The sequence below is a fragment of the Hordeum vulgare genome, chromosome 5H (genome assembly GCF_904849725.1).
Source record: "Hordeum vulgare subsp. vulgare chromosome 5H, MorexV3_pseudomolecules_assembly, whole genome shotgun sequence".
NCBI lineage: Eukaryota > Viridiplantae > Streptophyta > Magnoliopsida > Poales > Poaceae > Hordeum > Hordeum vulgare.
Genome location: NC_058522.1, coordinates 300,931,666 through 300,950,046, shown reverse-complemented (window position 1 = coordinate 300,950,046; position 18,381 = coordinate 300,931,666). Strand labels below are relative to the sequence as shown.

Below are 18,381 nucleotides of genomic sequence, written 5' to 3'. Positions count from 1 at the left end.
CAGCTTTAACTTTCAAGACACTGCATGTGTATAATTGTTCTGTCAGCGTGTAAATCTCCTTCAGCATCAACACACAGTCTTCTTGAAGGTTGGCGGCTCTTGGACCTGAATCATGATGATTAGCGACTTGTCATAAGCAAAACAAAGAAGAGAGGAGGGGGTCAAAGGTTTAAGTAAAACTTACCAAAGATGGCTTGCGTCATGTTGGAGATATGACGCTTTAAGCCGGACAATTCCTGTTGTACAGTGGCCAGCCTAGCTTCAGCTTTTTCAGCCCTCTTCAAGGCGGCATTTTGTTCAGCCTGAGCTTCTTTCAACTCGGCCTTAAGTTTTACCAGTTCGGTCAAAGCCAATTGACATTTTTCCTCCGACTTAGCTCGGGCGTCTTCTTGTCCAGCTAAGTTTTTCCTTAAATCTCCCAGCGCCGATTCGGTCTGAGCAAGGTTTTCCTATTGAGAGTTTAAAATAAGGACAAGTCTCAGAATTACTGCAAAGCAATATCCCTGACACTTGGGGGCTAATGTATAATTTTTTCAGGTGAAATTATACAAAAATCAAGACCCGGCTCATCTTTTTACTAATGACCCGGCCCTTGGGGGTTACTGGTCGCGAAGCTTTTTCTAAATTTTCAAGACCCGGCTCATCTTTTTACTGATGACCCGGCCCTTGGGGGTTACTGGTCGCGAAGCTTTTTCTAAATTTTCGAAGACCCGGCTCATCTTTTTACTGATGACCCGGCCCTTGGGGGTTAATGGGAATAATATAAGTATAACAAAATTTACCTCATGTTTGTTGTTTAACATCTTCAGCAGGTTTTTCTCCATCTCATAGCTCGCCTCCAGGCGACTTGCAAAGCCAGAACAGAGTTCCTTAAACTCCAAATTTGCATAGTCGGAAAGTTTTGCCTTGGAGAGCCCAGACTCAGGAATGGCCTGAGAGGAGGATGCTACATGTTTGGACAAAACTGTCGCCGCCGGCTTAGAAAAGCCAGAGCCAGTAATAACTACAGCATCTGTGTCTTCTGTTGTCATCAATGGGTTCGGCGATTTAGAAGCATCCATTGTTTCCTTCGGTGACTCAGGAAGATCCACTTGAATCGCAGGCTCAGCCTGATCCGGATTGTCTTGAGTCGGAGTTGATTTCTTCGGGGGTTCTAAAGTTGCATCAGGAGTTGATCTACTGGTTTTTCTTTTCTTGGCTTGTGCCCTAACAAAAGGTAATAAGCACGATAAGGAATTGAAAAGATCGTTATTCTCAAAAGTCGAGGCAAGGTTATCAAAAGACTTACCCCGGAACCCGAATTTGGTGGAAGTGTTGACATCACTGAGTCGCCGGAAGTGAGAGGAGAGTTCTGCAAGAGTTGTACATCAATAATACAGGCGGGTTACAAATGTGATCCAAAGAAGCATGAATAATGGTTACTCATAAAAAGTACCTCGCTTGGCTTTCTTTTGTTCGTTGCTGGTAAGCCAGATACCAGATCGCCAGAGTGACTTCGTGTTTTCCGGTTTGAGCCGTGCTGTGCTTTCTTCAGTAGGAAATTTGGGTCCAAATAAGCATTTGGATGTGAGAAGGGAACTTTCCCGCATATTCGCCGGGCCGGCTTAGGTGGAGAAGGAGATGAATCGGAGGAAACAGAAATTACCTCAACAGAGTCTTCTTGGCTTTCGTTATCTTCATTCTATTACAAGGAGAGAGAGATATATAAATACGAAGGTTAACAGCAATGAATGGCGAGTGAAAGGAGGACGAATTTTTACCTCTGAAAGTGCATCGCCGACTTGAGATTCGTCAACTTCAGATGGCTCAGCTGCGGCAGATTTGCCCTTACCCTTGGTTTTCTTTGAAGGCGGCTTAGCACTTTTCATGGCTTGTTTTTTGGGCTTCCTCGACCAGAACTTATCGCCTTTCTGAAATGGCATATGTTACAAAACTACAAACACAAATGAAGCATAAAGCATAAAAACCAAGGGCGGTTTAGGTTTGTTTACCTTGGGTGCCGGGTTAGTTTTGCAGAAAGGCTTGAGGCCGATTTGGCCACATTTTCCCGCAGGCTCGCCAGTCAGCTTTTTGATAATGGTGACAATGTCCTTCTCCGTTAAAGACGTATGGAAGTAGCATTGAGGATGATCCAGGGTACCATCAAATTCGCACATCAGCCCGTCCCGGCGGCTCAGAGGAAGGATGCGCCATTCGACCCAGCAGCGGATTAGGTCGATCCCGGTAAGCCCGTTGTTCGTCAAGGATCTTAACTCGGACAATATTGGGATGAATTCCGATTCTTCCTCCTCGTGAGCTTGTCTGGGAGCTTGAAATTGGTTGGAAGGCGAGTTGGCCTGTAGCCCGGAAGTTTGTTCTCGCCAGCAGGAGATGTCTCTTGACAGTAAAACCAAGACTCGCCCCAGCCTTTGGGATGGCTAGGCATGATAAGTGAGGGGAATGGGCTATCCCTGCGGTGTTGGACGTTGACACCACCAAGTTCCAAGCTGGGACCGTTGTGGAATTCCGTTTGGCGATTCAGATGAAAAAAAATGCCAGAATAAGGGGACAGAAGGCTCGATCCGCAGATAAGCCTCACAGAGAACTTGGAACTGGCACAAATTACTTATAGAGTTAGGTCCCAGATCCTGGAGGCGGACGTTCATGAAAGATAAGGCGTCTCTAAGAAACTTTGATCCGGGCGGCTTAAAACCTCGCTCCAGGTGTTCAACAAAAACGACTATCTCCCCTTCCTTGGGGTTACGGAGGTCTTCTCCGAACCCGGTGCGCCAGCCAATAACGTCCTGAGGATCCAAGCTGCCCGTTTTCACATAATCGGCTAAAATGGAGTCGTCAACCTTGGTAGGAAGCCAGTCACTCTTGAAAACGGCGCCCATGCTACAAATAAGTAAAGTATGATATTACATGTCTTGGATGCCTCTTGTATGGGATAAAATCAGTTCATTTAACCCGACAGGTGCTTTGGTTAAAAAAGGGTTTTTGACCCGCCAGATCAAAGGGGCGGGTTGGATCACTATGGCAACTTATGGAAGGATGGCTGTCCCCAAGGGTTGCATTCTGGGGACGGTGAAGGCATTCGTTTGGAGTACCAGAAGATGAAGACTATAAACAACTTTTTGCGAACAGTAAAAAAGGAGTGAATCTATCAGACAGACGCAAAAACCTAGAGAAAATGACTAGTCACGACAGTTTATTATCAGATGATGCCCATCGCTTGGTGAAAGATGTTGTTTTCAAGGATTCACAAGTACAACGGATAGGTGAAAGTATTCGGGGTATTAAGCTATTCTACCGACACTCGTGTTAATCGATTCGAAGCAGATAGCATCTATATGTGACAAGCTTCAAGAACACGGCAATGGCGGAAGCTCGAACAGGAAGTAAATTTATTCTTAAAGATAGACGGAAGGCTAACCTGATGTTGTTGGGAGAGAAGAGTCGACAGAGATGGGGTTCGCTGGAGAAGCGCGGGCGTCCCGTCGAGCAGAGAAGTTTCCGGCGGCGGCAAGGTTCGAAGTGAACGGCGAGGTGGCCGATGGCGATGCGGTCGACAATGCCGATGGCGGATATGTTGATTGCGGCGCGAGGGTGGACGACGGCGAAAGCTCACATGCGGCACCGGAGCTCCTCGCGTGAAGGCCGAAGGCACGGACGGCGGCGGATTCCTCAGGGCGATGCGGTTTTCTCGCTGTGTCGGTGGGGAGGAAGGTGATGGGACTGGTAGGTGAGAAGCAACAGTTCTGTCCCCCCCCCCCTCGGCCTATTTATCGAGGCAGGTGCAAGAATCGAGGTGCCATGAGCGTGAACCGCCGGGAGATAAAAGATTCGCTATAAATGTGCGCCGAAAGTTTCGGGATAAATGATGCGCTAAAAGATCCGTTGGAGTTGTGGCTATCTTCCCGAAAATCGAGGAGTAAGAAGAGGCCAATCAGTAATGGTTTGGCGACTTAAGGGATTTTCAGTGCCCAATGGCGGGTGTACGATTTTTGACATATGAAGAAAAATGAGGGATGAATCGCCTTCAATGGAGTAGAGGTGTTGGCATGAAAAAGAAAAGGTTCAAGTCAATTTGGGGCCTAATGTTGGGGATATTACCTGTGGATGACCCGCCCTAGTTGGGCCGGGTCATCCATTGGGCGATTCACCCAAACATTTAGTTGGGCCTCGTTGTGGCCGAATCAAGGTCGTATGACGGTTGTGGCCCTTGGAAGGTCTCCAAGCTTCGGAAGATGGCGACTTAGAAACCACAGGGGTCACGAGTTGTAGGAAGGAAAGAATCCTTGTAAACCCTAGGGGATCGACCTGCATATAAAGGCGAGTCACGGGGGACAGAGGGTAGGTTAGAAATCATCGAGTGCTAGGTTTAGGCGAGTTACGCCTTCCTTGTAATTGAATCCATATCAATACACACCAAAGCAGGACGTAGGCTATTACCTCCTCAGAGGGGCCGAACCTGGGTAAATCGCCGTGTCTCTCCCGCTTAACCCCTTTGAGTCGCCACCAAGGTGCGATGGCTCCAGTACTAAGTCCTTTCACGAGGACATCTGCCGTTAAAAAACCACGACAAGTACCCTCCGATGAGAGGAGTGTTGGTGATGACGATGGCGACGATTTCCCCCTCCGGGAGGGAAGTTTCCCCGGCAGGATCGTCCTGCCGGAGCTCTAGATTGGTTCTGCTCAAGTTCTGCCTCGTGGCGGCGGCGAAACCACGAAAAAGCTCCTCCTTCATTTTTTTCCTGGACGAAACCCTCCATATAGCAAAAGAGGGGAGCAAGTGGGCCAGTGGGCTGCCCACAAGCCCCCATGGCGCGACCTGGGGGGTGGCCGTGCCGTGTAGGCTTGTGGGCACCCGCTGGTGCCCCTCTGGCACTTCTTCGGACCAGTATTTTTGATAAATCGGGAAAACATTCCTCGTTGATTTTTACGGCGTTTGGAGTTGCGCAGAATAGGTATCTCAACTTTGCTCCACTTTCAGGCCAGAATTCCAGTTGCCGGTATTCTCCCTCTTCATGTAAACCTTGCAAAATAAGAGAGAAAAGGCATAAGAATAGTACCGTGAAGTGAAATAACAGCCAAAGAAGCGATAAATATCAACATGAAAACATGATGCAAAATGGACGTATCATGGACCAAATAGACGGATCTGATGGTAACCAGAGTATGCATCAAGAAAAGATAAACGCTCGCATCCCGTAGTTAAGTCGACAATCTGATCGATGCGGGGGAGCGGAAAATGATATTTCAGGCAGGACCGATTGATACGTTTAAAGTCAATACACATGTGGAGCGACTTATCTTTCTTGTGGACCATGACGACGTTCGCGAGCCACTCGGAGTGGTAAACCTCGCGTATGAACTTAGCCGCCAAGAGTCGAGCCACCTCCTCACTGATTGCCTTCCGCTTCTCTACCGCCGATCGATGCAAGTGTTCTTTGACGGGCTTGGCCTTCGGGTCAACTCTCAGTCGGTGCTCAGCCAGTTCCCTAGATACACTCGGCATGTCAGAAGGCTTCCATGCAAAGATGTCCCAGTTCTCATGGAGGAACTGGATGAGCGTGGCTTCCTATTTGCTGTCGACTGTCCTCGAGATGTTGGTCGGGGCAGCATTAGGATCTGTTGGGTGAATGTTCACTTGCTTCACATCACCTACCGACTGAAAAGCAGACTCAGAAGCGGGCTTCTTGGAACGCACCAGATCGGCAGGATCAATATTCTTCCAACTCGACCACACCCATTTGATGGTCGACAATCTTGGAGCCTTGCTGAAGGCACTTCTCAGCCCTTTGTAGATTCCCTATGACTCTGATCACACCCTTTTGTCCGGGCATCTTCAGCTTGAGGTACACGTAACATGGACCGGCCATGAAACGGGAATAAGCCGGTCAACCAAGGATGGCGTGATATGCGCTCTGGAAGTCTACAACTTCAAACGTCAACTTTTCCTTGCGAAAAATCTTGTCGGTGCCGAACACCACGTCCAATGCAATCTGACCGAGTGACTTGGCCTTCTTCCCAGGGATGACTCCGTGGAACTGCATGTTGCTCTCACTGAGTCGGGACATCGGAATGCACATCCCCTTGAGGGTATCTGCATACAAGATGTTCAATCCACTCCCTCCGTCCATGAGAACCTTACGGAGACGAGTGCCTCCCACATTAGGATCCACCACCGGAGCTTGTCGACCGGGGGTAGCGACATGAGTGGGGTGATCTGACTGGTCAAAGGTTATAGGAGTCTGAGACCAGTTGAGGTACGTAGGGGTGGCAGGAACAACCATATTGACCTCTGTGTTAATAACTTTCAGTCGACTTTTGCTTTCTACATCGACAAAAATCATCAAAGTGGCATTGACCTCAGGAAAATCCTCTTTATCTTCATCATCTTCCTTTTTAGAAGTTTTCCCACTCGACCATCCTTCTTTGAACTGTTGGATCAGTAATCTGCATTGTCAAGTGGTGTGCTTGGGCAATATCAAATTGCCTTCCTCATCCTTCTTCGTGTGGATTGCACACGGCATATCTAGGATATTCGTTCCTGACTGATTCTTTGATTTCTTGGGGGTAAATTGCCTTTGGGTTTCCCCTTATTCTTTCCTTGCGCCGTCAGAGCGTCTGCCTCTTCCTGAGCAGAACCATCGGCTTTGCACTTTTGCTTCCGACTGGAATTGCCGCCGCCAGCATCATTGTCGACTGCCTTTCCCTTGCCGCTGCGGAGGCGATCCTCCTCTTCGCCATTGGCATACCGAGTGACAATCTCCATCATCTTGCTCAGGGACAAATCTCCCGTCCGACCAAACTTCAGATAAATCTCTTTGTACCTAACATCGGCCTTGAAGGCGCAGACGGCTTGGTGCTCAGAAACATTTTCCACCGTGTGATGGAGGGTGGTCCAACGTTGAATGTAATCCCTCAAAGTTTCATTCGGTTTCTGCACACAGCGATGCAGCTCAGACAAACCAGCGGGACGTTTTCACGTGCCCTCGAAAGTTTTGGTGAACACTCGGGCAAGGTCCTCTGTGATAGCCTGGCTTATTAGGGATGATAGACTACTCATATCAATAAGGAATTCCTTCTTTTCCGGGAGCCCATTCAAACAAAACTCCCAAGTTAAGCGTGCTCGGCTTGGAGTAGTTCTAGGATGGGTGACCGACCGGGAAGTTCATCCCGGGTGCGCGTGAGTGGGGACAAAGTGCGCAGAAAAGACTAGTATTGATATGTGGGGCCAGTCTAGATCCCGCCAGGAGTAACGACCGCCGGCGGGTGTGTCCGAGGCGTTACAAGTTTGGTATCAGAACCGACCCTCGCGGTTACACGGATGTTTGCAGACAGGTGCGCAGGCATGTTGTTCATGACGTTTGTGACCCGTCGTGGCACACTGCATGGTACATGTACTGGACTGGATGCACAGACGTTTGTACCAAGAGGGAACGCTCCTGTGGCCCGACGAGGACGTCGGTTCCTCTGAGTGGTGGTGTATGTGATAGCCTGGCTTATTAGGGATGATGGACTACTCATATCAATAAGGAATTCCTTCTTTTCCGGGAGCCCATTCAAACAGAACTCCCAAGTTAAGCGTGCTCGGCTTGGAGTAGTTCTAGGATGGGTGACCGGAGTAGTTCTAGGATGGGTGACCGACCGGGAAGTTCATCCTGGGTGCGTGTGAGTGAGGACAAAGTGCGTAGAAAAGACTAGTATTGATATGTGGGGCCAGTCTAGATCCTGCCAGGAGTAACGACCGCCGATGGGTGTGTCCGGGGTGTTACATCCTCCCAAAAGTAGATGCTAGAAGGAGCCAACTGATTAAGCCACACTTGGGTCGAACCATCCAACATCAAAGACAAATGCTTCATAGCTACATTGTCATTTCCTCCACCGATCTGCACCGCCACTCGGTAATCATCAAGCCATGTTTCCGGCTTTGACTCACCAGTGAACTTGCTTATTCCAGCCGCCTATGAGGCCTACCCCTGTCAATCTGCTTCTGTAAGAGGACATTCCTTGCATCGAACCCAGGATTCCGCTCACCGCCGAACGGGCGTCTATTGTCATAGTGTCGGGGCACATATGAACCACTCTGCACGGGAGTAAGCACTCGATGGCGGTCATCGCGGTGATAACGAGGAGCAAAATGATCTCGCCCCTGATCTCTGTACTGATCTTCACGGTAACCTCCGCCCCTGCGACTCAAAGGTGACCCCGGGCTGTAAGCCGACTGAACTGTGTCTGCCTTGGGTGAATCACTGTATGTAACCTATTGTGTGACTCAGAAACAACCGAATTCTGCTGTTGTGTTGCCCCAAGCAATGCTCGGATCTGCTCCAAACCTCTGCCAGCCTCTGAACGTGACGGTTGAATGGAATATGCAATCCTAGCAGCGGCTGCTACATTCAGAACTGGAGTACGGAATACCTGGACGTTGTTCTGAGATCCACCCGGAAATAACTGTCAACTGATACCGGGGTGTCACATCCTCCCAAAAGTAGATGCTAGAAGGAGCCAACTGATTAAGCCACACTTGGGTCGAACCATCCAACATCAAAGACAAATGCTTCATAGCTACATTGTCATTTCCTCCACCGATCTGCACCGCCACTCGGTAATCATCAAGCCATGTTTCCGGCTTTGACTCACCAGTGAACTTGCTTATTCCAGCCGCCTATGAGGCCTACCCCTGTCAATCTGCTTCTGTAAGAGGACATTCCTTGCATCGAACCCAGGATTCCGCTCACCGCCGAACGGGCGTCTATTGTCATAGTGTCGGGGCACATATGAACCACTCTGCACGGGAGTAAGCACTCGATGGCGGTCATCGCGGTGATAACGAGGAGCAAAATGATCTCGCCCCTGATCTCTGTACTGATCTTCACGGTAACCTCCGCCCCTGCGACTCAAAGGTGACCCCGGGCTGTAAGCCGACTGAACTGTGTCTGCCTTGGGTGAATCACTGTATGTAACCTATTGTGTGACTCAGAAACAACCGAATTCTGCTGTTGTGTTGCCCCAAGCAATGCTCGGATCTGCTCCAAACCTCTGCCAGCCTCTGAACGTGACGGTTGAATGGAATATGCAATCCTAGCAGCGGCTGCTACATTCAGAACTGGAGTACGGAATACCTGGACGTTGTTCTGAGATCCACCCGGAAATAACTGTCGCTGACGTCGACTGGAAACTAGTGGATGTTGCCGGGTGCGCTCATTGAGAATTTCCTCATCTCGGCGCTGCTGCTCATTCAATGGTTCTCCAACCTCACGCTTGTCGTGGCCGTAACCAGGCGGGCTTTGCTGTGAACCCGCCATAAGAACCTCAGTCGCTGGATCGCACCTCTCGCACTCGGAAGGAACGTCAGACTAATCCGACGCCGAGTCAAACACGCCGTGAAGTGATTCGGCGGGCTCGATAGCCGCAATCTGCGGAGATGGCGCTTGGCGAGCCGCCGCATGTCTCACCCAACACTGGAGCCGCGACCGACCAGATCGCTTGCGGCGACGAACAGCGAGGAGAGCAAACGACACCGGAGTCGTCGGTTGCCGAAGAAGAACGCCATAGGAGCTTTCACGGAAGTGTGTCGCCCCGCGAATCGGGAGTGCCTCAATGTCTAGATGCGCTTCTTGAAGCCATGTCGAGTCGTCGGCGTCGAAGGTGAGCGCACGAGACGGATCTCGTGGTCGAGGAACAAACCGTCGCCGGAAAACATGACGAAGAAGAAAACTGCAAACTCGTCGGAAGTCGCTTAGACGCCTGCCCCACGATGGGCGCCAACTGTCGTGGGAACGAGCCTGACAGTAGAGGTTAGGGGTACGTAAGGAGAGAGGGCAGAGTCCTAGCTACGACGAGATTGTACACACAGATGTATGAGTTCAGGCCCCTCTCGTGGAGGTAACAACCCTACGTCTCAGTGCTCGGGAGCTTCTGTCGTGTGGAATGTGTGAGTTACAAAGGGTGCGAACCCTTGTGCCAGAGGGAGGGGTGGCTTATATAGAGTACGCTGCCCCTCATGAATATCCGGCAACCAAGGGTTCGATCATGGCAATAAAGGTGAACATTATTGATAATGTATGTAATAAATGCTACTGATGGCGACCAATCGAATGTCTGCCCGTTGGCCTCCCTGGAGTGGCTTTCTACGGTCGACTGACTTCTGGTTCTTCCGAATGAAAGGCAACTGTTGAATGGAGAAAGAAACCTCCAAGTGGATGTTCTGTCGAGTGACTCATGTGTCATGGTGATTTTCAGTCAGAGTCTTCCTTGTAATATTTAAGTTCTTCAATGTAGTATCCTTGGGTAGGTCATGTAGGTCAGTCCTAAGACCCCCTAGGTACATATCCTCATCAGCCAGGTGGACGAAAAGCGGACGCGCGTTCGTTTGGGTCGTCGCGTTGAACCGTTTTTTATATCCGCGCGGACCCAAACAAACGGCAAGAAATGGATCGTTCCGTTAGAGTTGCTCTCTCGCTTGTTAGATTTCGAACCTTGAGATGTGTTCGTTGGAATTTAAGCATAATATTTTTCTTTGGGTGGATGATCAAAAGTGTCCGGGGTGGAGTGATTTGCGGGAGATTTTGTTGAAGCACGTTGGAGCGCCCTAAGCAAAGGTCTCTCCGGACCGATTCATTTCGTTTTGCTTCTGATAGAGCAGGTTCGATCGACGACGGCCCACAGGCCTCCACGTACGCCACCAAACAGCATCCACGCACCCACGGCTCTACCCACCCTCTCGTCCCCCATTCCCCCGTTGGCATGGGTGGCTCAGACCGCCGCGCGTAACACAAGTCCAGTGCAGCAGCATGGCCGCCATGGTCAGAGCATGCATGCCACTCCGCACCCCTCCTGCCGCCGCTTCCTCCACCGCCACCGTACCCGCTGCCCCGATTAAGCCGCGCTCGAGCGCCCGCGTGCTCGTGCTCGGCGGCACCGGCCGCGTCGGTGGCTCCACGGCCACCGCGCTCTCCAAGCTCAGCCCCGACCTCAACATCCTCATCGGCGGCAGGAACCGGTAACTGCCACATCCTTCAGCACAGTCGCATTCCATGCACTGCAAATGAGAACCGCCTCTTAGTTCCATACATAATTAATTAGCATTTCATTAATTAACACATTTGAGCCAATCAATATAGTTTCGCTCTTTCATATATGCCTTGTAATTTGCCAGGGAGAAAGGTGAATCTTTGGCATCTAAGCTCGGTGAGCAATCCGAGTTTGTGGAAATTGACACTGGCAACGCGGCCATGTTGGAGAAAGCGCTAGAGGGTCAGCAATGCAAATTATACCATAACCTGCTAATGCTGTGCTTCATTGAGACAGACGTGTAACCGTCCTCCATGGGAATTGGGACATATAGCTGACTAATGGTTTGAACTTTCCCCAGATGTGGACTTGGTTGTTCATACTGCTGGGCCTTTCCAAAGGGAAGCTGAATGCACCGTCCTGCGGGCCGCGATATCGACCAAGGTGGCTAAAAACATCCTGTCCCTGAGGACAGCTGCATAAGTTTTCGCGGCATCTGTTGAACTTGGTGATGTTTTACTTTACTGAAATGGCTGTTGGCTCACTTAAGCTTTTGTGAACAGACAGCATACATCGATGTTTGCGATGATATGGACTATTCATGGAGAGCCAAAGCTTTTCATGAAGAAGCCAAAGCCCAAGGTGTTCCGGCTATTACAACCGCCGGCATATATCCTGGAGTGAGCAACGGTATTACTTCACATTCATGCCATACAACACCATCAATTTGGCTTGCTATTTTTCTTCATCCACATTTCCAGTAATTGTATATGCTCTTTGTCTTGTTTCCATTCGTTACCACGAATATCCATGTTCTTTGTTACTCCACCGCTTAACTACAGACACTGGCATACTATTCCAAAGTAATCCAGATGGAAAGAAACTTCCTGACTCGAAGCTAGTGCCATAAAGAGTTGGCAACACGGTAACTATCAGTGAATTCACCAAATTGATTTGTGCCATGTATTCGTATGCCAAAGTCGAAAGACACGTAAACTTGAAGCTGTCGGAAACTTTAATAAATCGCCCCATGGAACCAAGGAACGAAGTACTGAACTAAATCACATATGTATTATTCCATTACGAAGTGTGTGTGGCTTTTACACAGATCGCGATGCTTCATTTAAGGGGTAGCTGCAGATATCGAGAACGAGAAGAGTGACACATCTTAAATGTTTAGTGCTTATTCGTGTGCTGTATTGCTTTCTAACAGTGATGGCTGCTGAGCTTGTGGATGCTGCAAGAAGTGAAGATGGAGAACCTGAGAGACTAAGGTTAGGGGAGTTCTATATTTTCTGGAAAAGGAAAAAAAATCAAATTAGGCATTAAGCACAGAAGGGGTGGTTTGATTTGATTCTTGATGCATCTATTCATGTCAGATTACTACTTACTAGTATTCCTACGGGCTCATATTTACGGCCACATTGCTAAATCCTTTTTAGATTCTTCTATTATACTGCAGGCTCTGGTGGTGCTGGCCCAACAATATTGGCGACAAGTTTTCTGCTTCTTGGGGAGGATGTAATTGCGTATAACAAAGGTACTTTTGACTTTTTCATTAGTAATGCACCTCTGGTATTCCTCAGTGAGGCGGAAAAGATGATAAATTCATTATAATTACCTATTTAGGAGAAGAAATCAAATTGAAGCCCTACAGTGGAGTTCTCAACATTGATTTCGGAAAAGGGGTCAGAAAGAGAGATGTTTACTTACTGTAAGTGATTTGGGCATTATCTTATCCTCCCTCCATTTAGGAACGAAGGGAGTAATTGACAAACCAGAAGCCAATGTAGTAAAAAAAAAGGCACTATTATTATTTATCATAACTTGCCTTTGACACACCGTAAATGCATCGTCGTCTATTTCAGGAATTTGCCTGAAGTGAAGAGTGCTCATAAATTTTTAGGTGTCCCAACTGTCAGTGCTCGATTTGGTACTGCTCCTTTCTTCTGGAATTGGGGAATGGAGGCTTTTGCTAACTTTTTACCCGTTGTATGTATTCTTCTCAGTTCTCAGTTATCTCTTTACGAAGTTACTTCATTCAAGCTCTTTACATTGCTATTCTAGCGATACCAGTTGAAGATATTGGAAGTTGCAAACATACAATAGCATATATTTTCCTGCAATTTAAGCAATTAATCAATACTATTTGTGTTACTGGGCTGTAAAAAAGTACAGTATCAATATTAAGGATGTGGTTGAGTTGGTACCAATTTGGAGTATATATACTTGACTTCAACTTGATCATTTTTAGGAGTTATTAAGGGACAAAGATAAGGTCAGAAAGTTGGTTGAAAAAATTGACCCCCTTGTTCGAGCCATTGATGGCATTGTAGGGGAGCGTGTGTCCATGAGAGTAAGTATTTTCTTTATCTCAATTTCAGAATTATATTCAAGCAATTTCCTGAGTAAGAGCACAATAATATTATTCAGTTGTGTCTACAGTAAGAGCATACTAATAGTACTCAGTTGTGTCTATAGTAAGAGCATACTAATTCCACTCAAGCTGAGTCAGATCAGTACGTGAAACTACTGATAACTATCGTTGAATCAAACTTATTTTGTTTGTGCAGGTAGACTTGGAATGTTCGAATGGTCGGAATACTATTGGATTATTTTCTCATAGGAAACTATCTGTGTAAGTGCACATTTCTGGATGAGCAATTGAGCATCCTCAAAATCAGTTACCTAATTGATATTTTTCATTACTTATTTCCAGTTATCAGATTCTTTGCCCGTTGTTTGTATTGAGCCTAACATTAATTTCCTCCAAATAAAGCCGAGTCCCAGGAAATTATAGTCAGCATTCAAGAGTTTCCATTGGTTTCAAAACTTCTTTAGGTGGAAACAATCTATAAGCATGCCTATTTTAACTGAGATTATCTTCGTAATCAGATCTCTTTATCTGTTCTTAATACTTGAAACGATGGATGCAGAATTTTATGCTATGCCTATTACAACACAAGTGTCAGAAAAATTTATACTCAAAACTTACAACTCTAAAATTCTAGGAATTTATACTCAAGATTTGGGGCACTATTTACTGTAGGGTCTTTTACTGTCTGGCTCATTTTACAAGTTCCGGTGTACTTTCCAGTTCAGAAGTACCCAATATTATTCTGGTCAATCTATCTACATCTCATCTAAGAATCTTATGTTGGATTTGTAGATCGGTGGGTCATTCAACAGCTGCATTTGTTCAAGCAGTTCTGGAGGGGAGCACGCAACCAGGTGTTTGGTTTCCAGAAGAGGTAAGTAGTTTTCTGATAGAAGGAAAACTAATGGAATAGTTGCAACCGCGCCTCACAGAAATAAGAGAACGTAATTCATACTTGGAGGGAGTACTTTCTAAGATCATCTCAATTATTTGTAATGCAGCCAGAGGGAATAGCAATTGAATCAAGGAAGCTGCTTCTTGAGCGTGCATCCCAAGGAACAACAAACTTCGTGATGAACAAGTGATTTCCTCTGCCCTATTTCACAGTTTAAGTGGTTAACTCGTAATGTTATGTTAGCTGACATAGTTATATCACTTGGATTGACAGGCCTTCATGGATGATAGAGACTGATCCAAAGGAGGTTATCCTAGGAATATACGTGTGAAAAAAAAACTGAAAGAAACACAGTTGAATATGGATAGATCAGTTTATAACTCTATCCTAATTTTGTCGATCGAATATTGGAGAAACTTAGAGAAGTTCTGGAGTTATTACCGAGGATAAAAAGTAGCCACAATTAGTACGGTGCAGACTGCAGCAAGGAGAATCCTCTCCATAACATTCCTGTGTGACATTTTAGAAAATGCTGTAAATAACATAATGATCAATATATGTAGCATTACAAAACTGTAACTGAGAAAGGACATGCCAGCCTATTTGACGAGTTGAGATAAAGGAATTCAATACCTGGTGAACAGTATGATGATAGAACATAGGAGTTACTAGATATTATTGTGAGGAAAAGGCTCAAGGAAGCACCAGAAACTCCATTGAATACTAGTGGAAGGGGAAGAACACACAAAAATAATGGATATTACAATGGAACCAAGAAATATATGACATCACATGGTTTAATTCAAATATGTGCCAAGACAAATCCTGGCTAAAAGTTCCCGCCTTACATCGTAAGATTTCATACAAGCAAAGTAGACATATCGCTGCTTTCGGAGGTAGATTAATTTGCATGAAGAGGTTCATGCAGCAAGCTAATAAGGGGATTAAGCAGCAAATCGTCACAGCCAGATCGACCAACTTCTTCCAGAGGCAGATTAATTTACATGAAGAACTGCATGGAACACACTGATAAGGGAATTGAGCAGCAATCCTCACAAAGCCAAATCGACGAACGACAATACCGCAGCTAAATAACGCTTTACTTTTTAGCAAGTCCCCCTTCCCCTGGTAGCTCCAGCGAGCCTCCTGGCGTTGCCATTTTAGCAAGCTCCCCTTCCCCTGGTAGCTCCGGCGAGCCTCCTGGTGTTGGTGTTGGTGTTGGTGTTGCCGTCTCCACCTGTGTGGCCCCTTGAGGAAGAGCAGGAGTGACATTGTTCACCCAGTGCTCTACAAGCCTTTCCACAGGCACCTTGATCACATCACGGCGAACACCCATGTCTGACACATATCGCCCCACGCAATACATGCCGCTTGTCACAATTGCCAGACCACTAGCACTAGTTGTCAGGAAACGCAGCGGCGAAGAAGCCACCGCACTGAATGCAGCCGTCAGGGATGCCAGCTGCCCACTGCGTCCAACGCTATAAGCAGTCTCGACGAGCAGCTCCGTCTTGCAGTATATCGCGAAGTCTTCACAGTTGTTCTTAAACAGGCTATACATACCAAAGCCATTGTTGAGGAGGTGTTTGGCACGGTGGACAACAAGCTGAGCAGCGTCAGAGGGTGCCATAGTGCACGTTCCTCCACGTGCTTTGGCGAGGAAGAAAGGAGGCGACACAGCATAGTCGAAGAGGTAGAGACTGCCCCCGTCCAGGAAGCAATCAAGACAGGACATTATGACGCCCTGAGGCTTGATGAGGTGCCCGCATTTCTCACAAGGAGGTCCATCCGCTGTAGTCGGGGATGAGCTGAACAGAAACTTGTCTAAGAATGTTCCTGTCCCAATTTCATGTCCAGCCGCTCTCGTAAAATGGATAACCATTCCATCTCCAGCATATATCCCTGAAAAATGGAAGATCAAATTAGTCAGTACTACTGTACGGAGTATTATTTATGACAACATAAGCACATGTGTACAAGCAAACAAGTCAAGAGGGCATCACAAACAAGTATTGCAGTAAGGAGCGTATGCATGGAGAAAACTCACAAGCATAGACAGCACGAGCGTGAGTGAAATGCGGCTTAAGAAGGAAGATACCAATCTATACGATGCTTTCAAAGCCCACTAGTCTAACAACAGAAAAGGCTTTGCAGGCCTTTGTATTATATAGAAAGCGGTCGAAAGCCAAGCAACAAATGTACGGGATGACCAAAGCTTGCAGTCGATTGTTGCGCTACATCTGAGTCACATAAAACTTGTCAACCCCTTCGCGGCAGCCAGACCTGAGTACTCGCCTCACTGGGATCCTTGATGCCACATCCAACATCGCAGAGGAGATCCCACCCAAAACGTCTCTCACGCCAGACATAGCAGACGACCATGATTACCATGGTGTCTGAAAACTCATGTGTTCCCCTTCTGGATTGGCATCCGCGCCCCATCCACCATGCTTCCAGTGGCGCTGGTGCTGCTGGCTTAAAGGAAAGGTGGCCAATCGTGCTGCGCTGAAGCATAGGCATCCACAGTTGATGAACACAGACGCACTCAGCGAAGCAAGAATGAAGAGCAATAGTTGCAAGATCATGGTTATTGGGAACAGCTCTCCTCATCAGTCGACGAAAATCTTCCTCACCGGGGGCAAGCCCAGCCCAGACCCTGTCGCAAATCTGTAAACCTAAGTCCCCATATAGTAGGTAAAATAAAAGGCATTGCAGAAGGAGGCCGCCGAACAGTCTGATTCAGAGATGAAGACATGTATTGTTGCAGGGCGTCTTCAAGGTGACCCCGGAGAACCAGGCGTGAGATTAATGGCGGCAGGGTTGCTTGCTTAATTAATCCTCGGCTAACTAACGAATCAATTGATAGAGACGGCTAGCGGGGGGAAGAAGAATGAAGGGATTGGATTACCGACCGTGGTGGGCGTAGATGTAGGCGGTTCTCCACGAGTAGATGTGATCCCCGGCGGCGAGGGCCTCCCGGCCCACCCGATTCGACAGCACCCCCACCATCGAGGAATCCAGCACCGGGGTCGAAACGGCAGAGATCACCGGGGCTAGAGCATTGCAGAAATCTGAAACGGCAGGGACCCCTCTCCGCCTCGAACCCGAGGTGGCGCTTGCTTAGCGGCGAAGAATGCCCTGGATGGATGAACGCGGATGGAGACGGCAATCGGTTAGGGCTGGTTGCTTGGCTAGGTTAGGAAGCAACAAGGGCACAACACAAGGAAGGCGGCCGTTGCTCCCGCGACTCTCTTTCTCTCTCGGGTCGGGACTGCTCGTGTTTCCTTGTCTAGCACATCACCTTTTCGTTCACTGTTAAGTATTTTTCCCAAAAATAATCAGGGCTACGCGTCGGATCGTCTCGAAGCTGTTAGATCCAGCGTTCAATATTGCCTTCATCATTGTAACAAGGGATGTGTTGCAGATTTTTTTTGCGACGAAGCTTGACGTGGCACAAAATATTTACAATTCGTTTGTCCTTTTTTTTTTTTTTTGCAATATGAGTATGGTTGTGAAAGTTAATTTGCAACACACATGATGTTAGGGAATTTTAAATGAAAACATAAAGGACAAGCGCCGTGCGATCCGTCACTCAAGGTAAGCTTTTTCAAAAACAATTTTGTTTTTTACTTTTACAAAGGTAATTTTAGTTGTACAACATGACTTTGCTAAAATACATTTAATCATGAGTTTTACCTCAGTAAAAAGGGTCTATGTGTTAAGGTTGTGTAATATTTAAACAATCTTGCAAGCCGTATGATTTTACCGTTTACAGATGAGATGAACTGAATCTTAGCAAACCCCTTAAAATTGTGACCCTTAAATCGCGGATAAGGACAGAGAAAAACACGGTTTAAAGGTCGAAATCGGTTATGGCCGAACAGAGCCCGCAACCCCGAGCGATAAAAGATATTCTCTTTTCCCGTTCGGGTTTGCGGCCTCTGTTACGCGCGTTGCCTATTTTGGTCCTTAAACCGTAATACCACACAAAACAATTGACCAGGATTTTGATAAATAAAACACAAATTCCTTAATTTTAAACACAATTTTGACGACATTTGAACATAGTTTTCGCATCACAACCCAAAAGACATCGCATCCATCA

The 18,381-nt window shown here is 47.3% G+C and overlaps 2 protein-coding genes across 2 annotated transcripts; one reads left to right on the top strand and one right to left on the bottom strand.

Annotated features, from left to right (window-relative positions):
• The first annotated feature begins 10,652 nt into the window (after window positions 1-10,652).
• LOC123400142 lies at window positions 10,653-14,919 on the top strand. The gene is made up of 13 exons (XM_045094560.1): window positions 10,653-10,993; window positions 11,150-11,247; window positions 11,366-11,448; window positions 11,568-11,694; window positions 12,218-12,278; window positions 12,447-12,544; window positions 12,634-12,718; window positions 12,873-12,996; window positions 13,259-13,360; window positions 13,578-13,642; window positions 14,174-14,255; window positions 14,383-14,462; window positions 14,550-14,919. The coding sequence occupies exons 1-13, from the start codon at window positions 10,785-10,787 to the stop codon at window positions 14,605-14,607; spliced, it is 1,272 nt and encodes a 423-aa protein (XP_044950495.1). The 5' UTR covers window positions 10,653-10,784; the 3' UTR covers window positions 14,608-14,919.
• A 136-nt stretch (window positions 14,920-15,055) lies between these two features.
• On the bottom strand, window positions 15,056-17,570 carry LOC123400143 (protein LEAD-SENSITIVE 1-like). The gene is made up of 2 exons (XM_045094561.1): window positions 17,189-17,570; window positions 15,056-16,178 (listed from the first exon to the last, which is right to left on the bottom strand). The coding sequence occupies exons 1-2, from the start codon at window positions 17,283-17,285 to the stop codon at window positions 15,376-15,378; spliced, it is 900 nt and encodes a 299-aa protein (XP_044950496.1). The 5' UTR covers window positions 17,286-17,570; the 3' UTR covers window positions 15,056-15,375.
• Between the last annotated feature and the right edge of the window lie 811 nt (window positions 17,571-18,381).